Genomic DNA, 23,950 nt, shown 5'->3' on the forward strand with positions numbered 1-23,950 from the left:
TGTTTAAATTATCTATATTAATTATTTGGCTAATTTTTAGTTCTATTTACAAAACTTACTTTGATGAAAAGTTAAGTGTAGTTAAAAGTTTATTAGACAAGGATATCTAAATATTCTTGGATATGAAGTTTTATTTTCTTAAACATAAGTTAAAACATGATATATTTTTGGTAATAATTTGTTATTCAAAGTATTTTTAGGTAATTTGCTTTAAAATTGTTTTCATATTTTAGTTTTTAAACATTGGTATTTATATACCAATTTGTTTGTTTTTTTCTTTTCATTACCCTATAAAGAATGAGTGCACATATATATATATATATATACCTCATTCTTTGACTTATGTGTAAAGGATATATTTTTTGTAAAATTTTTGTTTAATAATTTAGTTTGAAACAGGTCACTGTTTATAAATGATGCATTTGAAAAATATATATGTAAAAAACGGCTCATAAAATATTTTCTCAACCCAAAACGAGCCATTTTTACATATATATTTTCTCTTCAACGGGTTTTCTCGACATCACTGAAGGATGTATTTTTATAAAGTTTGTAAAGCCTAATTACAATATTGTGCACAATTATTATGATGTGAACACTTCTTAAAAGCTGACAAAGCATGTTTATAATTAACTCTACTTGTCTACAGATTTTGTTGCATTTGGTAATATAAATTTCAACAGAACCTGCTCTGAGATGCATTTCCCCATGTCACATTAATAGGTTATTTTTCAAGATAGCAGTTTCAAAATGTGTTAACTAGGATTCGTAATGTTTCTCTCTGTGAAGGATTTGTTTTGAAACAGCTTGTTTCTAAAGTAACAGTATTTGTCGAGCTCTTTTCCTGCCTTGAGAATGAATGACAAGGCCCTCAAGGTGGATTTCTGTACAATGTGAGAGGATTTCCCAGGGAAGGTTCTGTATTCTTAGGTTACTCTGGCATTATTGCAGTTTCTTGTTTGACATTGTAGTGCATCTCATAGGACTCCATGGCAGGAAAGATAAGTCGGCACTGAATTTTACTCTATTTATTATTGATAATCCAATACTTTAAAAAGGAAAAGTAAAACAACTTATTGGTAAATGATCATGCATAGACAATACTGTAACATAGTAACCACCAGCATCAAATCCTGTACCTTGCTAGTTGACTAGCAAGTGTTCACCTTGTCTTTGCAGCTCTCTACACCCTTGAATGCCATTGCCACCGATGTTTCCTTGGATTGTACTATCACTGTTTGCTCTCTCTCTATCTGTTTTCTGGTGACATTTATGATTAATCACACCTTGATTGACCAGTTGTTGTCTCCTTATTTAATCCTGGGGAACGTTAATGGACACAATCCTCTCTGGGGTGGTGCTGATATTGATTGGTAGGGTATGCTCTTGGATGACAACCTTTCTCTCTTTAATACTGGATCTTATACTTATTTTGATATGCTTAGTCAGTCTTTTATTATCATTGATCTCTAACTGCTTCCCTTCACTTTTGCTTTTCTAGGAGGGTTGACAGTGATCCATGGGGCAGTGATTATTTTCCTATCATTTTGAGGGAAATTATCCATGGTTGATAACACTTGATACGTGTGGTTAATAGAAGTTAGGCTAAGTCAACTGGTTCTCTTTCACTTTTCTCTCTAAACTTGATCCTGTTGTTGTCTGACTGCCATTAATAGATGGCTGTGTAGTAGCAATGATTGACTATTATACAGGCAGCTTATTCCTAAGAACTTGACATCTTTGTCGTGGTATCCTCGTCCATGATGGAAGCCTCCCTGCCAAGAGGCACAGAATGCTCAGAAATGGGCCTGGAATACCTTTTACCATTATTCCACTCTTTCAAACTGCACTGCTTTCCAGCAGGCCCATGCCAGTGCATGGCAGGTTAGACATCAAAGCCAAAAGGAATGTTGGTTTAAGTTCACAACTAGTATTTCTTCTACTATAAGTTTCAAAATCTTATAAGAAGGTCTGTAGAAAGTTTACTTCCCATCCCATTTCCATCTTGCTCTCCAATGGCCAGGAAATTACTGATGTTGAGAGTATGACCCATACTCTCAGTGAGAGTTTTTTGAGCATCTAGAACTTCTGTTTCTTCCCCTGCCTTCTTGACCATCAAATTTTGGGGAGAGTGATCACCTCTTTCCTTTTTGGCCAGTTATTTCTGTGATTATAATCACCCCCTCTGTACTGGTGGGACTCAAGCTTGCTCTTCATTGGTCTGGCAATATATCAGTTGGATTTGATGATATTCATTGTGAGATGCTGCACCATCTCTCTCCTGTCTTTCTTGCTAATCTTCTGATTGTTTGTAACTGGGTCTGGCAGGAGAATGGTTTTCCTGATACTTAACACTGAGCTATTTTCCTTCGTTTCTCTAACTGTCATTCAATTGCCTTGACTAGCTGTCTCTGTAAGGTCTTCGAGAGGATGGCTAATGCTCATCTTGTTTGGTTCTTCGAATCAAACAACTTTTTCTTGCCCACCCAATGTGGGTTCCATTGACAGCACTTCACCATAGACCACATGATTTGACATGTCACCATGTTCTTTGACCTTGAGAAGACATATGATATTATATGGAAGTATGCTATCTTGTGGGACCTCCATTCATATGGTTTATGTGGCCATTTTTTCATTTTTCCTTCTTAATTTTTTTACTGGATAGGTGATTCCAAGTCCATGTGAATTCAACACTTCCCCATTCTTTTCTACAGGAACTTGGAGTCACTCAGGGCTGTGTCTTGAGTGTCACACTTTTCATTATCAAGATTAATGCTATCACTGCACAATTTTCTACTGTTGCAAATGGGCTCTGTGTCAACATCTTATGCTGATTGTTGAACATGAGGTTTCTTGAGTGTGCAACTTTAGACTGCCCTCATTTCCTTGTTGAAGTGGACCACAGTATATAGTTTTGCCTTTCCTTTTTCCAAAATTGTTTGCTTGCACTTTGTTGCCAGTGGGTATAGTATACACCCTGATCCTGAGCTCCATCTTGGTGATGCTGTTCTTCCTGTGGTCTCTGAGGCAAAGTTATTGGGGATTATCTTTTACAGAAAGTTAACTTTCATTTCTCACATCACTCTTCTACATGTGAAGTGTTGAGGGCACTGAATATCCTCTGTATTCTCTCTTCCACCTGCCCTTAGTAGATCCAAACTGCAGTATGGATCAGTAGTTTCTGATTCTGCCAGGATTTCAGTTTTGGAGATACTGGATCCCATTTGCCATTTTTCCATTCCTATTTATACAGATAGTTTGAAATCTGGTGAATCTGTGGGATCTGCCATGGTTTGTTATAGCTTGAAGATTGTTCACAAGATACCCTATACAGTTTCTGCATTCACTGCAATTTATATAAACTATTTTAGATCTATATTGGCTCTGGAATTGCTTAGCATTAGTTCTCACCCTGTACTTGTTGATATTCAGTAATGACTGGCCCAGATTTCTCTTTCTTATGGCCATGTTGGTTGGTATTCACAGGAACAAACTCACTGACACTGCAGTTAAATCTGTCTGCTCTGGTGCCATCAAAGCTGTGCCTATCCTGTATATGGACTACGGTCCTGTATTGAAGGCTTGGCTTTGTGCCAGTTTGCAGTTAACTTGGAGTGAGCAGTGCTTTAACAAAATTTTCGAAACCAAACATTCTGTTGTTCTTTGGCTGTCTTGTTTCCATAAGGATCAGAAGGAAGAAGTTGTCCTAACTATGCATTACTCACAGTTTTGTAGCTCATTGTTTTATTCTATTTGGGATTGATCCACCAGTGTGTGGTCTTTGTGACACTTAAGTCATAATAGCCAATGTTTTACTGTTGTGTCATTGTTATGGCTGTGAGCAATGGCACCATTTTAGACATGTTTTTACCATGGGTTCACCCTTGATGTTGAACAGTATCATTTGCGATGTGACACTGTCCACTTCAATTGTGTTTTTAAATTTTTAAGGGCCATTGATCTTTTTAATTCTACTTAAACATCTGATTTCTGGGCATTGTTTTGTTTTAGCTTTATTCTTTTTTTTACCTTTTATAATACTTTTATCTTTTCCTTTTCACCAGTGTTTGACATGGATATCCTAGTTGCTTAGTGCCAATAAACACCAACCAACCATTCAGTGAGAGGTACATTTTTATAGCACAAGGTTTATTAAATTGTACTTGAGTTATAGTAAACATTAAATTAATTTAAGAATGATGGCATGAGTAATTCTATAGTTTATAAATGGGGTTGTCACATTTGGGAATTTTGTGTCATGGTGTAAGGATAATTTCTCTTTAATGTTAGAACTGTCTTATAATTTTGGAATTATATAAAATAAAAATGGGTTACTAAGAACTTTATGAGGGGAAAGAAACTGCAAGTGAGGTTATTTTCTCTCTCTGATAGTCTACAAGAAACACTGCTGAGATAAAGCCGGAGGTTTTAGTGCAAACTTGTCCCACTTTAGAGCATAACTTCAATCTGTATGGCTACCAAGCTTTTCAGCAAATGTGCATAACATCAGCTGAATTGAAAACTAAAGAAGAAAGCCAAAACATACTGTAAGTATGTGGGTAAAATAAGTTTATATCCATCTTTTGTCAATCACAAGTAACTGTCCAGGAGACATTTTTTTTTTTTACTATTAAAATCTCATTAGTTGGTGTGGATTAGATCAACTAAAGTATCTAATTAAAAACACCTTACATGTAATGCTGCCAAAAATGAGTGAGTGCATGACTTAATGGGATGAAATCAAAATTGGCAGCCAGACTTGTAACTACATTAATTAATTAATGAATATTTGCTGTAAAATTATTATTAATTATATAAACGTAGCCATGAAAACTAGATTAACAGTTTATTTTCGACACTTGCATGTTGCTGGTTAAACCGTATCAAGCATCACCAGTTGCAATAATTGCTTTAGCTAATATCGTGATGTTAAATTTTCATTTGTTCAGAGAAATTTATTTTTTAATTTATCAAATGTTTGCTTTAAAGTTGGCAATGAATAGTAAACATCCATCTGTATGATTGTTTTGAAAACTTGAGCTACAAAGTACTAATCTAGTTTGCTTTGTCTAATCGGTACTTATGTATTTTCACGTGCTTTCATCCTATAGTCTTGCTGCTCTAAATCAGCCACCTTTAATCAAAATGACAAAGAATAATTCACTCTTATTCTTAGGTAAAGCTGTAGTAAAAATGTTACATCAGTAGCTAACGTGACTTTTTGCACAGACATACACAAAGATTTTCATTAAATTTGGGCAGATTTTTTTAATAATTTTGAACATGTGCATTATATTTATACCAAATTAGACTTCTAATTGTAAATTATAAAAATTTATCATTGTACCAGACTTGAAAAAAATTTAATACACATGACAAAAAATGGTCAATCTTTCTCTTATATGAAGCTGTGTGAAAAAATTCAGTCCAATAACTTGTGATGTTTTTGCATATGTGCGTGCAAAAGTTTTGGTCAAAATTGCATTGTTTGTTATTGCTAAACTTTGCATTTCTTGCTTACATTTAGACCAACTTTGACATCTGATTGTAGATTTTAAAGATCTAATGGTGTAACAAACTAAAAAAGAATTCCAGGAAAGTTAAGTATATTTTTCTGTCAAGTAGTTTCCATACTTTTGGTATGAAGAAAGGGAAAGGAAAAAATACAATAAAAATTATCGATTTGATATCTCATATATATTTCTTAATAGATTGCCTTGAAATTTGGTCCAATATAGCACATCCATTGAAACTATGTGACAGTTTGGTTTGCTACAGAAAGTGTAAAGTGTAAAGGATTTGACAGTTGCTGAACTTTCACTCTTGTTAATAACACCAGTGTGTCCTACAATTGAGTAAAGAAATTATGGCATTGCTAATAATTAGCTCAGCTCATAGGAAATTGTATCCATAAATAACTTATTCTTAAACATTTGAAATAAAACAAAACTTTCAAAGAAAGTAATTAATGTTACAAAGAATATGCTAAATTGACTTTGTTTTTGGAATCCTTACCCTATGTTTAATTTATTGTTGGCCAGCCACTATCAAACATTATGTGTATGAACCACTTTAATTTTTTTTAAAATTCAAAGCATACTTTGAAGGGGTTTATACACTATGATGCTGCTTTCTTTCCATACTAGGTGGCCCAGCATGGCCAGGTGGTTAAGGCACTCGACTCATAATCTGAGGGTCGCGGGGTCACACCAAACATGCTCGCCCTTTCAGCCGTGGGGGTGTTCTAATGTGACAGTCAATCTTAGTATTTATTGGTAAAAGAGTAGCTCAAGAGTTGGTGGTGGATGATGATGATTAGCTGCCTTCCCTCTTGTTTTACACTGCTAAATTAGGAACGGATAGTGCAGATAGCCCTTGAGTAGCTTTGCGCGAAAGTCAAAACAAACCAAACCATATTAAGCAAACTTTTCATTAACTATCTGAAGGGAGCCTGCAGATGACAGATTGAGAACCTCTGTGTATTAAGCAACTGTAGTCTTGTTAATAAAATTGTACATTATAATAAAACATAGTCACAGTTAAAACACAGTACTTTATACTGTTGTCATATAGTGTATACAGGAAGAATGCTGAACAGATCTTACCATTTGCATGCAGTAAATTGTAGAACTACTGAAAGCCTTTGTTACTAGGAAATCAAACTTAGTAAAACTGAATATAACAATCATCAGATCCAATGATTTAGTTTTTAAACTTTCTGTTTATTATAATTTTATTTTTTGATCTAAATGTACCTTTAAAATTACTTCATTATCCAAAATACCTATTTTATCAAAATGTCAAACAAAAAGGTAAGTTCCATGACGTGAAATACTTTGTCTAACAAAAGTTAATAGAAACAAAAAGTATGCACATTGTCCTTGTTTATTTTCATACAAAATATTTCATTATGCACAACACTTGCTTTAAATCATGTTTCTTAGAAATGCTACTACTGATGTTTGAAGAAAATTTGCATAATTTGTTTGTTGATTTCAGAGCATAAAAGCTATTTTCTGTTTTAGAGTTTTCTGAAACAGCACAATTAAGTATTTCATTACATATAATAAATAAGAACCAAGTCTATATTGATGGAATGACTACACCTTTGTTATCATATTGAGGAGAATCATTGGATTGATCCAACTTTGTAGTAATGTATTTTGTTTGATGCTTATGAGAGAAGATTTTAGTTTTAACCAAGGTTTTATACCAAGAGCATACAAGTTTATTCCAGAAATGTAACATGAATTTTAATAAATAACATTGTGACATTCATCAGTCATGGTTACTTTGTTACTTTTCAAAACTTCTAGTTTTTACATATAACAGTCATGATAATCTATAAGAAAGGAACATGACTGTATTTTATGTACATTATGGTGTTAAATTTTTGTGGTATACTTTCAATGAAAACTAGGATGTGTATGTGTGAATTTTCTTACTGAACTACTGAATTTTCTTACAAGAAGTAACTAAAACCATGAGATAGAGGGGAAAATAAAACAAGGATCTGAAAGCATTGTTTCTTTTGTGGATTAAATTATCTTAAGTCAAAAGCTGATGAACAATGTGTAGAAAGATGGCTTTGAAGTGAATACTATTTATATGCATTAAAACACGGTACCAGTAAATGTTTGTACTATAAATTCAAATTCAAATCATCAAGCAAAACATTCATGGTAACCATCACTCTAATTACTAATTTTTAGAATTATCATAATTCCTTTTCCTGTTTAAATTTCCTAATGGATTTGATATTTCTCACTTTGTATTTGATATTTAGCTTTTAAGTGTCTCTGGTTTTGTGCTGTAAATACTGTAAGAGTTAAACTTCTTTAACCCTTTAAGTATGCAAATATGTGTGGATATTGCCCAGGCTGCAAAAAATTGGTAGAATGTGCAATTTTATAATTAGTTTTTACGTATGCCGATGAGTTACATTAAAAAAATGCGGCATATTTTGTTTTATTTTAACGTGTTTCTTTTATGGCCTAAAAGTTATGGTTATAATGTAGTTAATCAGTGGTTGGGATTTGCTTTTTTTTAATGCAGTTCTTTCACATGATTTTGTTTACTTATTTGGCTTCCTTTGGATGTAATTATTTAATTTCACTGATCTGTATCTATGTATATATATAATAGAATTTATGTACTTTCCACTATTTAGTAGTTTTTTTGGGTATGATATATCCAAAAGCAATCTTCCAGACATAGACCTACTTTGCACTCAGGACACCATGTTGTTACATACTTTCTCCACTGTTAGCATTGTTGGGTATCCATGCATACATGACATATATGTTGCCATTTCTTCCTTGCTCTCATTAGAGACGTGCTGAGGAATGTATTTCCATACATATATGGCGAGTAGTCCATCTATATTTTGGGTTGATTATCGCTCATGTTGTTTTGCAGATATTGTATTGCGTTTATCAAGTAGTTGACTAATTACTTTTTTACTTAAGTTTTTCTAGAGTTAATATGTTATTTTCTGTTTTTACCAAATAAAAATTATATGAATTTAGTATTACAATGTCAATCATATGAAAGAAAAGATATTTTGTACCATTTTGCAGATTTTTTTTTGCTTTCCATTGTAATTATTTGGATGTCTGCTATGTCAATCAAATGCATGTTACAAGTATAGTCTAATACAAAGTCAGGTTTCCTTACTGGTTCATTAGATTTATGACTGATTTTGTCACTGTTTTTCACATTTCCTGTGTGAAAAGTAGTGAGCATGTGCACATCATGTTTCTCATGCCATCCGAGTGCCAATATATTTTCACATTTCTTTTTCTCACATTCATCATGCAACAATTTTTTTCTCAAAATTTTGGAAATGTTTATATTTTCTTTTACTGTTCCACAAGATCCAATTTCCTTTTCTTGTAAATCACATGATAATTTAGGGCTTGTATAAACGTTCCTGTATAAAGAAGATGCCCTTGTCTTCATATGGTGTTATAAGTTTCTTTGCAATAGCCTCAGAGAATCCGCATATGTCATTTTTTAGGCATATCAGTGTCTGGTCCAGTATATATTCTTATATACAACACCATTCCAGTCTCAAAATTACATAAAACGAATAATTTTATGCCAAATTTATGTCTTTTTGAAGTATGTATTGTTTGAAGGATAGCCTACCTTTGAACAGAAATAAAGACTCATCTCTAACAAGTTTTTGAAAAGGGTAGAAAAACTTTGAAAATTTGTCTTTTAGATTAGTAAATACATCTTTGTATTGTCTATAGCCTGTTGTTTTTCTTTAAAAAAAAAAGGAGGAAAAATTAAACATTTAAGAAGATCAGATATTCTTGCTGTGGTAAATAACTTGTGTGATTGTCTTAAGTCTATTAATTAATTAGTTACTCTCTATTTTGATTACTTAATACTTATTACTAATTAGAATATATTCTACATTGTATTTGCTAACATACTGCTGTCTTCAAGGAAGTCTCAGAAAGGACAAAGTCTGTGTTACTATGACAGTAGTGATTTGAGCCTTGGTCTTCAGGTCGAGCTATTCACTTGCTCAGGATTGTCACATTAAAACTTAATATTTGAAAGCTTTAGAGAAGGATATCTAAGTTTCAACTTCTATGCTAGGTTGACTGAGTGTCATTAGGCAGTTGTTGAAAGTTTCTTTTATTTTTAGTTTTATTATATGCAGTTCACATCCCATTATTTTACTATTAAATTTAGTGTAAGGTATTTTGATATTATGAGGACTTACAAGTAGATCAGTGTTATTGGAGCCTTGCATGTCTGTTATACTCCTACATTTTAATTTTGAAGTTTGTTTGCACTTTATTTCACGTTCGTAAGAGATGAGGTAAATGATGTTTATGCTCTCCTTGGGTTGTCAGGTGGCTTGATCTGTGTGAATTGATATCATATTCTGGTGTGGTTTCTGGATAATAGTAGAAAACCAAAACAAACTAATTAATGATTAATCACTTGGCTACTAACAATAACAATGATTGATATTTAGTTGGCAGAACATTATATACTTAGGATCATTTAATCTGGTAACCATGATAAACTAATGGTATGTATGCAAGATTGTACAGGCTACTAACATTTCCAATAATTGATATATCATTATTTCAACTTTACCATAAGTATTTAGTCATGTAGAACTACTGACAATGACAACAGTTGATATTGCTACATCCTTACTTTATGCACTTAAGGTCATGTAGATGATTACTAATCATAGCAACCTTACTGCATGTACTTAAGAACATTTAGACTACTAACCATTGGCAAGCCTACTGTATGAGCTTAATCTAGGCCAGCAGTTCTCAAATTTCATTGACTCAAAGACCCCTTGTTCTGGCATGGCAAGGTGATTAAGATACTTGACTCGTAATCCGAGGGTTGCATGTTTGAATCCCCATTGCATTGAACATGCTCGCTCTTTCAGCTATTGGGGTGTTATAATGTGACAATCAATCTCACTGTTCATTGGTAAAAGAGAAGCCCAAGAGTTGTCTGTGAGTGGTGATGACTAACTGCCTTCCCTCTAGTCTTACACTGCTAAATTAGGGATGGCTGGTGCAGATAGTTGTCATGTAGCTTTGCGCAAAATTCAAAAACAAACCAAACCAAAGACCCATTTTAATTTTTATTTGTGGACTCCCAAACCAGTCAGCATTTTTTGTTTCGATAAAAAGATTCCATGTAAATGAAAAGTTGTATTCTAAAGTTAAATGTTTTAATTTCATAAACCATACTTTTAAAAATATTTTTATGAAAGTTGGACATAACTTACAAGACCTGTGAAGTACGTTCATGGATCATAGTTTGAGAAACGTTTATCTAGGCTACCTTGTACATAGTTAAGATAAATTAATTTAATAACAACAGTAAGCTGAATGTACATACTTAAGATCATGGTAACAACTTATATATATTTGCTACGACTTTACTGTAAGATCAGGTTAGTTTCAAACATTAGTATTGTTTTACTCATGTTTGTAAAAACATTATGTTGTGTCTACATGAGGTAATACATTAAGTATATCAGGCTTACAGTGTTACACTTTGTTTTACAAAATAATATGAATGCCAATGCATTGAAGAGACTGCAGGACTAGATAGCTTTTAAAAACCTCAGATAAAGATCACTGACTACAACCATTTTTCAGATGCATTCAAAGGTGTAGAGGAAGCTAATTTGTGTCACAAAAAGATTGAAAACAAAAAAAAACAGAAATGTATGATCAGCAGGGTATAAAATTTGGGAGTATACCAATTGATATGTTGGTGTAGGCTCAATAATTCTTACTTACATTTCCAAGAATAATAATTTCAAATTCTCACTACCATGCAACTTTGCTGTATGTTATAAAAAATTAAAGTCAAGTTAATAATATGCAACAACTTTATGTTAACACAAAATGAAAGAGGTTTTCTTATGTATGCCTCCCATGCATAGGTGTTTACTTTTTGTCTTAGTAACTGTGTAAACTATGTGAATATTTCAGTTATAATTTGTCGCAAAAGGATTGTTATATACACAGTAGAGTTCTTAATACACAGGAACTATTCTGTTAAAATTATGATAAAACATTTTTATCCTCTGAATAAACAAGAGTAAACAGTGTTAAAAATCATTTTCAAAGAGAGTGGTATGGGAATGATATGTTACACAGAGTGGTATGGGAATGATATGTTACACAGAGAAGCATGGGAATGATATGTTACACAGAGTGGTATGGGAATGATATGTTATACAGAGTGGTATAGAATGACATGTTACACAGTGGTATGTTTCATTATTATTTCTTAATGTTGTCATTAATCTAAATGTGCAAAAAAAAAGTAATACAATAACAATAAATATGATATACCCAGTGAACTCTAATGAGGTATGACAGGGTATAATACAAGAAAAGTTTCAACAAATTTTATTATTTCGACAGGGGGCACTGTGGTTCAGTAGCTTCATGCTTTAAATTTGTAGTTTAATGTAGTGTTCTTAACCAAGACACTTCACCCAACTTGTTTTAGTATACCCAGCTGTCTGTTGGGGGTTAACCTGCCATGGACTGGCATTGTATTCAGAGGGAAGGAGTTGCCATTCTCATTTATGCCAGTTGAAATGGGAGTTTGAAAATACCAGTCCTGTGTGCTTTACAAGGACATAATATAGAATTAACTTTAAATAAAACTTTTACACATGCAACTCTCAAAAATTACCTTTAAATAAGTTTACAGAATAGTTTTGAGTTTACTTTATATTTAATCAGAAAATATTCATCTCTACATTGTTAGAAAAAGCAACAAAATTAAATGAGTTAAAACAGCATCCTCATGTTTCATACATAATAATATTAGGGATTCTTTAGGGATCCCTGCATCCTCAGGTTTCATTCATAATAGTATTAGGGATTCTTTAGGGATCCCTGCATCCTCAGGTTTCATACATAATAGTATTAGGGATTCTTTAGGGATCCCTGCTGTTCAAGATCATATGGATTAGTTCTGTTCCTGAAGAGCTCAAATTTTTTATGGTAATCAAAATAATTTGAATTACAGAAATGGCAGGTATCAGTTATTGTAATAGACTGTTGTTTTGCTCATTTAATTATTGGTTTTAATCAGTTTATTAATACATTTTTGAAATTTTGGATACAGATATCCAGTCTTTAAATTTCCAAATGTTTTGTGGTCTGTGTTCAAATTTAAAGATAAATTTAAATTCAGGCCTGATGGCTATTAAACTACATGATTAACAAATAAAAATCAATTTTTTGTTGAGGTAAATGAACGTTTATAACATCTGTAGCTGAGGTTTAAGTATAAACCAGTGATTGTTAATTATGAAATACCTCACATTTGAAATTTACCATTTTTTTTCATGAACAGAAGTATCAACAATTGGATTTTTTTTTAAACTTTCAACTTTGATCAGTCAGGAAAAATCATCCCAGAAACTTTACAGTATATGTGAGGAAAAAGGTTATTTACTAGCAGAAACAACTGTAATTAGTTTAGAGAACTAGACATTTAAAATTTAGAAGTGTGTAGAAATTAGAAATTATTTTGTGTCAAAGATGCTGATTCTGTATAATAACTTGATTGATTTATAAACATTTTATTCAAGATTTTACACCTCTTGCAAAACAGTAAAAAGAGTTTATGAAGGAAGTTTGATATGTTTTATTTGTTATTATCTACAACTTTTCAACTGAAAGTTTTGGTGTATTATGCATATTAATAAGTTTAAATGACTTGACCTTTTAGATGACATTGAATAATTTTGATGATACTGTAATAGGATAGGCCTACAACACCCCATTCCATGCCAAAGAGTGGATGAAAAATGTTAATATATACATATAAATTATTTGCACAAAGGCTACTGTTCATAGTACCAAACTGTTGGTTTATATTACAAGGAGATAGTTTTACCCATCATACTTCACATCTCAAACCCTTTTTCTATCAAGTACATTTAAACAATTATGCAAGTAGACCTCAGTCTCAAACCATGCCCTTTGGTGTGGATTCCTGTACGTGGTAAGGGGACCTCCCAGGGAAGGTTCTGTTCTTTCAGGTTACCTCCTCTGGGATCTAAACCTGCACTCACATGTTTGTTGTGCGTGGCGACCCTTGAAGGGGAGGAGAGAATCCTGGTGGTTGAGGGGTCCAACCTTAACACACCACTTTGGCCTTGAATTCCTGTAGATGGGCGGCCTTTAGGTGACCCCCTTGAGTCAGTCAGCTGGTCCACATTGGCTAGAGTCAACCAAGTACCAGTGTTGGAAGTTCTCAACGGGTGTTGTGGACATTGTGTCTGATGCTGGTGTTTGGGTATAATGCTCACAAAACCCAGGCGTTGCTGCAGTGTCCTTGCTTGACATTGAAGTGTGTCCCCTCGAAGGGCTCCATGGTAGGTGGGGTCATTGGGCACCAAAATTTTCTTTTTTTTCTATGGATCCTCCAATTAAAAAATAAAATAGTGAAAAAACAGTCAATAGTTAAAAGTCCACGTCTTGAAGACTCTGATCAGCAATCTTCAACATCTGTATCACCAATTGTACCTCATTTTCTCATCCTACATTCTCTTTCAGAAAAACCTTTAGGGCAGATGTCCCCTTTTTTATTCAGAAGGGACTGGAGGGACTTGCTGGCTCTCCAAAGTCAGTAAAGAAGCTTTGATCTGGAGAGAGATTGGTTGAAACATCCGCATCCCAACACATTGAACTCCCCTCGAATTCAAAGGCAATTGGGGATGTACCTAGTGAGGTTACCCCTCATGCTTCCTTGAATTCATTATGAGGAATTATTGTTGAGAGGGATTTGAATAACGTTCCTGAGTCAGAGATTCTTGCTGGTTTCTTCACTTAAGGAGTTTCTGCAGTGAGGTGCATCTGCACTTGCAAAGATGGAATTATGATGCCGACCAGTGTCCTCATTCTGACATTTACATCACCACATCTGCCTGCCACCATCAAGGCAGGTTATTTAAATTGCAGGGTACGGCTGTACATTCCAAACCCTCTCTGACGTTTCCAGTGTCAGAAGTTCGGCCACTCAAAAACGTCATGTCGTGGTTCCCTGACATGTGCTCATTGTGGTGGCAAGGACCACGATGTCTATGACACGGACCCACATTGTCGCAACTGCAATGGTTCTCACTCTTCCTACTTTCGTTCTTGCCCAAAATGGTTGGAGGAAAAAGAGGTGCAGCGTTTGAAAACGACTCACAACATTAGTTATCCTGAGGCTAGGAAATTGCTGTCCACCACTCCATCTCGGACATATGCTGTTGCACTTCATTCCACAACTACAGTGGGAGTGCAGACAGATTTCTCTGTGCCTTCAAGAGAATCGTTTTCAAAACAAATGAGAAGCCTTTTGACCTCCATGGTTAAAAAGGTTGATGAATCGACTTCGACACCCATCTCTGTTCCTCCCATACATTCCAACAAATCCCATGATCTACATCCTTTGGTTCCAAATACAGACATTTCTTCAGATACATCTTTTTCTCCCACCTCAAGATGCAAAACAATCATTCGTTCACGTCGTCAGTCACTGGAATCCCATTCCAACAGCAAAGGCCTGCCCGATCGATCCAGAGCTGGATCCGTAGAGGTTGATAGACCTCCCCCGAATAAGGAAAGTAAGGAAAAAAGATGTGGTCATAAACAGAAGGGATCTCCAGCCACTTCGCCTATGCGTCATTAACAATGGCCACCTTGATACAGTGGAACTGTTGAGGTTTACATTCTAATCTGGATGACATCAAAACACTGATTGCTTCCTACCATCCTGTATGTCTTTCCTTACAAGAAACATTTCTGAAACCTGCCGATACAGTCACCTTTCAGCAGTTTTCTCTATACAGAAATGACAGGCTGTGTGATGGACGAGTACATGGAGGGGTGGCACTGTTGGTTGATCAGCATGTGCCCACCCTGTCTTTGTCACTTAACACACCCTTGGAACCCATAGCCATCCATGTTTCCTTGGGTCATACCATCACTATTTGTTCTCTCTACCTGTCACCTGTCATCTCCCTTCCTAATCCTGGGGGACTTTATTGGACAACATCACCTCTGGAGAAGTGCTGTTATTGATAGGAGGGGTTGCTCTGTAGAGCATATGCTCTCTGATCACAATCTTTCTCTTTTCAATACTGGTTCTTCCACTTATTTTCACACACCAGTCAGTCCTTTACTGCTATTGATCTCTCAGTTTGTTCCCCTTCATTATTCTCCCATTTTTCATGGAGGGTTGACAATAATCCACTAGGCAGTGATCATTTTCCTATACCTTTGAAAGAGATTGACCATGGTCGATGCCACCATACCTGTGTGCCCCGGTGGAAGCAGGATCAGGCAGTCTGGTCCACTTTCACTGCTCTCACAGAACCTCGACATGTTTTCCACTATATCCTTGTCCGTAGTGGAATCCTGCCTGTCACATGGCACGGAAGGCTCAAAAACGGCCCTGGGATACTTTCTGTAGATATCCCACACTTTCAAACCGCATCGCTTTCCAGCAGGCCTTGTATATGCTAGGTGGGTAAGATGTCAAAGCCAGAAGTAATCTTGGATTAAGTTCACAACTAGCATATCTTCTACTACTAGTTCGAAGGTCATATGGGACAGGGTTCGGAAGGTCAGTGGTCAGTACAATTCTGTCTCCCTCTCTCTGATGGCCAAGAGGTAGCTGATGTCTGGAGCATTGCCAATACTCTAGGTGAAAGCTTTTGCTGAGTATCTAGCACTTCTGCTTTTTCCTGCACCTTTTTGGCCATCAAGACTCGGGCAGAGCGTTCACCTCTTTCCTTTTGAACTGACTGTCTTTTTGACTTTCACATCTCGTGTCAGTTGTCAAACATGAGATATATTGAGCGCCAACTATAAACTGCCCTTGATCGTGTTCTGAAGTGGACCACAGCGAATGATTTTAATTTCTCTCTCTCTCAAACCGTTTGCATGCACTTTTGCCACCAATTGGGTATTCATCCTGATCCTGAACTCTGTACTGGTGAAGTTTCACTGCCTGTGGTCCCTGAGACCAAGTTCTTGGGGCTTATCTTTGACCGTAAGCTGACCTTTATACCACACTTAAAGCAGCTATGGGTGAAATGCACAAGAGCACTGAACATCCTCCATGTCCTCTCTACCACCAGTTGGGGAGCAGATTGATGTTCTATGTTAAAGATATGTCGTGCTCTTATTTGATCAAAACTCGTCCATGGATCAATGGTCTATGGCTCTGCCAAACCTTGGCCTTAAAGATGCTGCACCCCATTCGTCATCAAGGACTTCGACTCTGCACTGGGGCTTTCCACACTTCCTCCATTTAGAGCTTATATGTAGAATCTCATGAACCTTCTTTGCAATTGTCTTTACTATATTCTTTGAAAATTCGTTCCTTACCAAAGCATCCCACCTGGGGTTGTGTTTTCTTTCCTTGGTGGGCCATACTTTTTCAGAACAGACGATCTGCCACTGCTCCTTTTGGCTTTCACGTCCAGGTGCAATTGGATGAATTTGATCTGTCCTTGGATAACATTTCAGAATCCACTGGTCAGCTTATCCCACCATGGCTTATTACAGTTCCCAAATGTGACCTTTCTTTAAGTCATCTGAGAAAAGCAGATACTCCTGATTGGAAGTACTGTCTTATATTTACTGAACATCTTCAAACAATCTTTCCATTCCAATTTATATGGATGGTTCCAAATCAGATGACTCTGTGGGCTCTGCCATGGTTTGTTGTGGTTCGGTGGTTGTGCACAGAATCCCCTCTACAGCTTCTGTGTTCACTGCTGAACTGTATGCCATTTTTCTTGCTCTGGATCATATTGAAGCTAAGCAGTACTCCAACTACTCTATTTATATTGACTCGCTTAGTTCTCTACTGGCCCTGGAATCACTATGTTGGTTCACACTATGTTCTCGCTGATATTCGAAACCGACTGGCTCATTTCTCATTAACATCTACTTCTATCCAATTTTTCTAGATACCAGGCCACATTGGTATTCACGGAAACAAGCTTGCAGACACGACAACTAAATCTATCTGCTCTGGCACTATCACTACTGTGCCTATTCCATACGTGGACAATGGTCCTGTATCCAAGGCTTGGCTCTGTGTCAGCTGGCAGTCGACTTGGAGTAAGCAATGCAAAAACAAGTTTTTCCAAATAAAACTATATTGGACTTTGGCCATCTTGCTTCCGTAAGGATCGAAAGGAGGAAGTTGTTCTGACTGGACTACACATTGGCCACAGTTTTTTACCTCATCATTTTCTTTTATCTGGAAGTGAGGCACCAGTGTGTAGTTTGTGTAACACTCAAATCACTGTAAGCCACATTTTACTTTCTTGCCATTGTTACAACTCTCAACAACGGCACTATTTTAAACATGTTCTGTCCCAAGGTTTGTCCATAACATTAGACAGTGTTATTGGTGACGGTGACATTGTCCACCTTTGTAAAGTTTTTAGTTTTTTAACTAAATTAATTAATTAAATTTTAATTAATCTTTTTAATGTCATTTAAGTGTTTTATATTTTTTCATTAAACATTTTTTTATTATGGTTCCCTTTTAAGACTCACAATCTTTCTAGTTCGATTTGAAATTAGAAAATGGCTGTGACATTAAATAACTCGACACCAGAACCGGAAAGGCCAACTTCAGGTGACTAACACTGCTGTTTGAACTACCCGTTAGTCATCCTGGCAAGTTGTTATTACAATTTTGGTGCATGTCTTTTAATACTTTTATTTTTTACCCCTTGATAATGGCTGTAATGACACATAACCCGGAACCAAGACTGGAAAAGCCAACTTCAGGTGACTAACACTGCTGTTTGAACTACCCGTTAGTCATCCTGGCAAGTTGTTATTACAATTTTGGTGCATGTCTTTTAATACTTTTATTTTTTACCCCTTGATAATGGCTGTAATGACACATAACCCGGAACCAAGACTGGAAAGGCCAACTTCAGGTGACTGATGGTGGTTCTTGTACTTAACTGTTTGTCTACCTGGTGGGTTATGGTATTTACCATTATGCTACAGAAAGTCTTTTATAACTTATCTTTCTGTACTTTCTCTATCAACTTTGTAGACTGGATGTCAACATTGGTTTTATGCCATTTATGTTTTTATTGCTGTTTTGTTTTACCTTTATTTCCTTTCATGATTTTTACTACATTTTCTATACTTTTACCTTGTTACCAGATGCTTGGCAAGTTATCAATTACAATTTTGCTACATGTCATTTAAAACTTTTATTACTTTACCTTTTGATAATGGTTGTAATGACACATAACCTAGAACCAGGACTGGAAAAGCCAAGTTCAGTTGACTGACAGTGGTTCTTGTTGTTACCTGTTAGTCTTCCTGGCATGTTATGATAATTACCATTATGTTACGGAAAGTCTTTTACAACTTCTTTTTCTCTGGTTTCTCTCTTAACATTGTAGACTAGATGTCAACATTGGTTTTATGCTACTTGGTTTTCAATGCTGTTTTATTTTACCTTCATTTCCTTCTATGAATTTTACTGCATTTACTTTTACCTTTTTACCAAACGTTTAGTGCAGATAGCCTAGCTGCTTTGTGCCAAAAAACACAAAATCAACCAACCAACTAACTCAAACCATGCATGTCTAATGACTTTGAGCTATTATGTCACTCTTCCATAGTTCTAAACAATTTTAGGATATCCAGTTTGTTTTTTCTTGGTTTGAATCATTTTGGTATATTTATGCTTTTGAATTTAATGTAATGATTTGTGGAGTGAAAAAAAAAACAATGAAATTCTTAGAAAATTGTTTCTTTATCTGTTGCTTCTAATTGTTTTTTTTCATGGCAAATTATTTTGCAATTTGCACACTAACCTTTACTAGAGCTCTGATTAGTGCCACCTAAAATAATCAATTAACTGTAGTTATGATTATTTAAGTTGTCACAGAAATGAATATCTCATGTTTCTGTCAGTACTATATTTAACTATTCAAGTATCCATTAATTAAACTTGTTATTAAATTAGTTGATATCAGGAAAATTATCAGTTGGCCAAAATTAATGTTTATGGTTATTCCAACTATCCAGGAATAGAAGAATTACCATTATTATTTTGGATTAATTCAAATTTGTTAATTTAATCAGCTAATGTTATGACTCATGAAAATAATCAACTAACCAGAGTTAGGGCTTCCAATTGTGACTTTTTAATTTTTCTGGTCATTTAAGTAATTTGAATAGTGCAGTTACATTTGTTTGTTGCTAGTCATAAAGCTGCTTGGGGGATATCTGTGTTCTGTCCATAGTTGGTTTCAAAACATACATTTTAACATTATAAGCTTTTTATTCAGCTTGTGAGAATAAATCATTTATTGAATGTTATAATTTACTGAGCCCAGTGACTAATCATTTAACCAATTCCACAAATCACTGTAATCTGGCCTTCATTATTTCTGGTTGTGGGGGCAAACATTTGATTGTCATTGCCTGATATTAATGTTAAAGACAGACTAGCAACAAACTGACTACGATATGTCAGTGAATTTTCCTAATATTGAGGGTGTAATTTGTTAGATGCTGTAAAATACAATACACACAGATTGGGCACAGTTATGTAACTACCTAAAATATTGATCAATTTGGATATGTACTTTTATAGGTATGAAAGCATGTTTTTGGCAAGTTTTGTTGCTCTTGAAATATGCCTTCACAATATACACTGGTAAAGCTATCCAGATAAAATATTTCATAAGTGCATTTGCCTTGGCAACAAAGCTAATCAGTTGCACATTGGTAACAAGTTTCTGATCTACGTACCATTGTTTTATGCCTGTAAATTCACAAAATATAAGAATTAGAAAATATTGCCTGAAATTGTATTTTTGTAAGTAACAATATTGGACAATATGCTAAGTGGATAAAGAATTATGTTTCACCCTGTAATTTACCCAGAATGGTACAAATTAACAGTTCTTTCTGAAGCTTAGATAAGTTTTTACTTTTACTATTTTTAGGGATTAATGTAATCATTATTTTAATCTCTTACAGTGCTTCTTCAACTTCCACACAGAGATCAATTGGATTTTTAGCAAGAAGAGATTGTACTACGAGTGCTGGTTCAAATAATGTGGTGTCATCTGAAAGCATTCAGAATTCTTTATATCTTAAACAAACTGTAAAATGTATACCTGAAATATCAGGTTCTTCTCTTCAAACATTGTTTAGTAGAGAAGAAACTTACATGCCATATCCAGATTCATTTTCAAGTTCTTCTCCTCATCAAAACACCGTTTCTACCAGTTGGGTTTGCAGTTCACAGTACACCAGCTCTTTTAAGAATCAACCCCAGAACTTGTTAAAACAAGTAAAACCAACATTTTATCAGAAGCATAGATCTCCAAAACACCAATCTTCAGTTCTAGCTTCCAACCAACAGGAAGACTGCTATATTTCATCTAAAATAAATGCATCTATTTCAGCTACAACATTGTCAAACAGTTTGATTCAGGCAGGTCTGATGTCAAACCCAATCTATGCAGCTTCTCAACTACATCCCACTCTTATGGTAGGAACTCAGAGTCCAACTGTACTCCATTCATGCCAACAAACAGTTTCCAGTATTATTGGGGTTTCCACTACATCACCGTGTAAGGTTAGGAGCGTGTTGAACGTAGAGCCATATTCTCAAGTAACATCTGTTTACTCGAAGTTGTCTAGTGTTTCAAAGACTCAGACTGTTGATTGCACATCCTTTTCATCAGTTCCATCAGTAAAAAATACATATTTGAATTCTTTAGCTTGGCAACCTCCCTCTTCAAGTATGTTACCCACCGTGCAGCCACTCAATGTTTTTAAGCACAGTATGCTTGAAAATAAACCATCCTCATCATTTTCCACATCTGAAGAAGTAAAAATGTTTAAATTACAAAAAAGCAATGTAGTTGATTCAGCCAGTAGGCAAACTAAAGATGGCAGTTACTCATATCAACAAAAGAGTAAAAATGATATGAGTTTAGTATCTTCTATTCAGCCTCTGATGAATTCCACATCAGCTGGAGTGATATCAACAGCTACCATAGTTACTACACAGCGAAGTTCCAGTTTCATGGATTCATTTTGTTCTTTTGTCAACTCATCTCAAAAATCCTTAGAAGAGTCCTCTTACTCTAAAGGAAGACATAAAATCAAAGCTAAAATAACAAGTTCCAAAAACCTTTTTGACAGGTATTCATCTACCAGTAGCAGTACCACAGGACCAGGTCAGGCTTTAGATTCAGATACAGAAACCAGAGTAACACCTAGTCCAGCACAAAGTACTTGTACCAACTACAGTAGCAGTAGTGCAGGAAGCTCAAGCACAAATCATACCAATCTGAAGAAAACTTTGCTGCAAAGGCATACTGAAGATGAAGAAGTGTGTGTAATAAGTACTAAGCATGCGGAAAATCCTGAGGTTAAGCTGGAGTCCTTGAAGTTGAATAGTCCAGTGGTTTCTGTTAATAATTCTCTGCATCCGGTATTGAACTTGAAGACCTCTGAAGACGAGCCTTCCAATAAAGAAACCATACTTGTAAAAACTTCCACTAGTAATTTTAAAATAAATGAAAACCCTGCTATTCATGAAGAGAATATTACAAACTCTGCCTCTGAAACTGAGCATAAAAACAAACAAAACAAAATTCATATTTCACGTAAAAGAAGCTCACATCTGGAAGAAAAGGAAAGCAGGCAGAAAAAAGTGAAGCAGAGAGGAGTTAGTATTCAAGAAAATACAGAAGATGGAGACACCAACAAAAAAACCTTTTAAAGAGACAGGAAACAGAGAAAAAGGGGAAGAAGACCAAGAACAAGAAAGTGGGTCTGATTGTCAGAAAAGAAAATTTGTAAGTTGATGTAGTAGTTTCTCTAAAGTAGCTGCATTATATATGAAAATTTCTGAGAAAATCAAAAACAAAACTGATAGAAATTCTGAAAAGAATAAAAAGGCATTTCTTCAGAAAGTTACACACCACTGTTAATCATATTTAGCAACATCAGTTTAATTTGGCTGTTACATAACTTTTCATAAAAATTCAAAGTATATATATTGTAGGGATGTCATATATAGGAATATATTATTGGTGAAATTATTCCATAAGACTAAATTCTAATGGTACTTGATGTAATAATTCTAATACTAGAGGATAAACTTGTGCTTCCTGAACAATATATGTAGTAAAATTATTTTACCAGTGAAACACTGCTTAGAAAGAAAATAATTATATACATGACAGTGAATCCTTGATCTCCTGCATAGAAAGCAAATACTGTGTCATGTGAGCCAAAGCCTAAAGATTTTTTTCACGTGCAGCATTATCAAGTGGAATACTATATGTGTATATATAGGGTGGCCCGTAAGTCCCTACCCCGTCCATATGTTGTGTCTAAACAATGGTATAATACTATTATTATTGAGTTGAAGGCAGCTGTTACCGTGACATTTGGAACAATAACCCCTGCTATGTTGAGAAAAATGTCTCACAGAACATGGCATCGCATAATATTATGCAGCGAGAATGAGGGACAGCACACAGATACACTGGATAGATAAGATATATGGATGGGTAGGGACTTATGGGCCACCCTGTATGAGAAGGGTAGATGTCTTAATTAGATAAAAGTCTTGAAATAACAATGTTGCTGAATTATGTACTTGGACATAAATGAAACAAAAGCTCAGTAATCAGAATGTGGAATTGTATTTATTTAGACTTACAGAAGTATAAAAATATGGAATGACTAAATAAAAAAATATCTGTATACAGAATTTTTTTGTATGAACACATTGCATTGTGGATAATCACCATCTTTGACTAAGATCTGAAGATTTCCTCTTGACTGAATGTTTTATAAAGTGATGTTATAAAGTAGTGAATTTTTAAAATTATAGGTTAAAATTACTGCATTATTTACAATACATAGAAAGCTAAAGAATTAATTTATTGGGTTTCTTTACATGTTTGTGAAGTAATTCTCTTTAAAGTTACTGTTATAAATGTATTAGTTTTGTGCTCATGTGGAACAATGTATGTTAAATTTTGTTCACTTTTGCACTTGTACAAATGTAAAAGTACCACTGTACAATTAATCAATAGAAACATTGGGTTTCAATATATCTTTTTTCATAAAGAGCTTTTCTAGACTTAAATTTGCCTTCTGTATGTACAAATTTGTACTCACCATGAGACTTGATTCTCTCACCTACCTTCTTGTGTATTTATGTGATACATCTGCATGCTATCATGTGAATGACCATACAGCAATCTCCAACCAATTGGAGTGTGACACACCTACCATCTTCACAAGTATGCTCTCTTCTGTGCAGACCACAGTCACTTCTCAATTTGCAAGACATGTTTCTAGACTGGATTTTTACTTTATTAACCAAGTTTACTCTT

At 34.9% G+C, this 23,950-nt stretch overlaps 2 protein-coding genes across 3 annotated transcripts in view; both read left to right on the top strand.

Annotated features, from left to right (window-relative positions):
- LOC143239052 (gamma-tubulin complex component 4-like) overlaps positions 1-23,950 on the top strand; it is a 403,661-nt gene that overhangs the window by 182,703 nt on the left and 197,008 nt on the right. The gene's annotated exons all lie outside the window — the stretch shown is intronic.
- On the top strand, positions 4,374-22,320 carry LOC143239786 (uncharacterized). Its single transcript, XM_076481295.1, has 2 exons — positions 4,374-4,550; positions 20,562-22,320. Exons 1-2 carry the CDS (start codon positions 4,498-4,500, stop codon positions 22,318-22,320), a joined length of 1,812 nt encoding a protein of 603 aa, XP_076337410.1. The 5' UTR covers positions 4,374-4,497.

This window comes from Tachypleus tridentatus, chromosome 13, assembly GCF_004210375.1.
Source record: "Tachypleus tridentatus isolate NWPU-2018 chromosome 13, ASM421037v1, whole genome shotgun sequence".
Classification (NCBI taxonomy): Eukaryota; Metazoa; Arthropoda; class Merostomata; order Xiphosura; family Limulidae; genus Tachypleus; species Tachypleus tridentatus.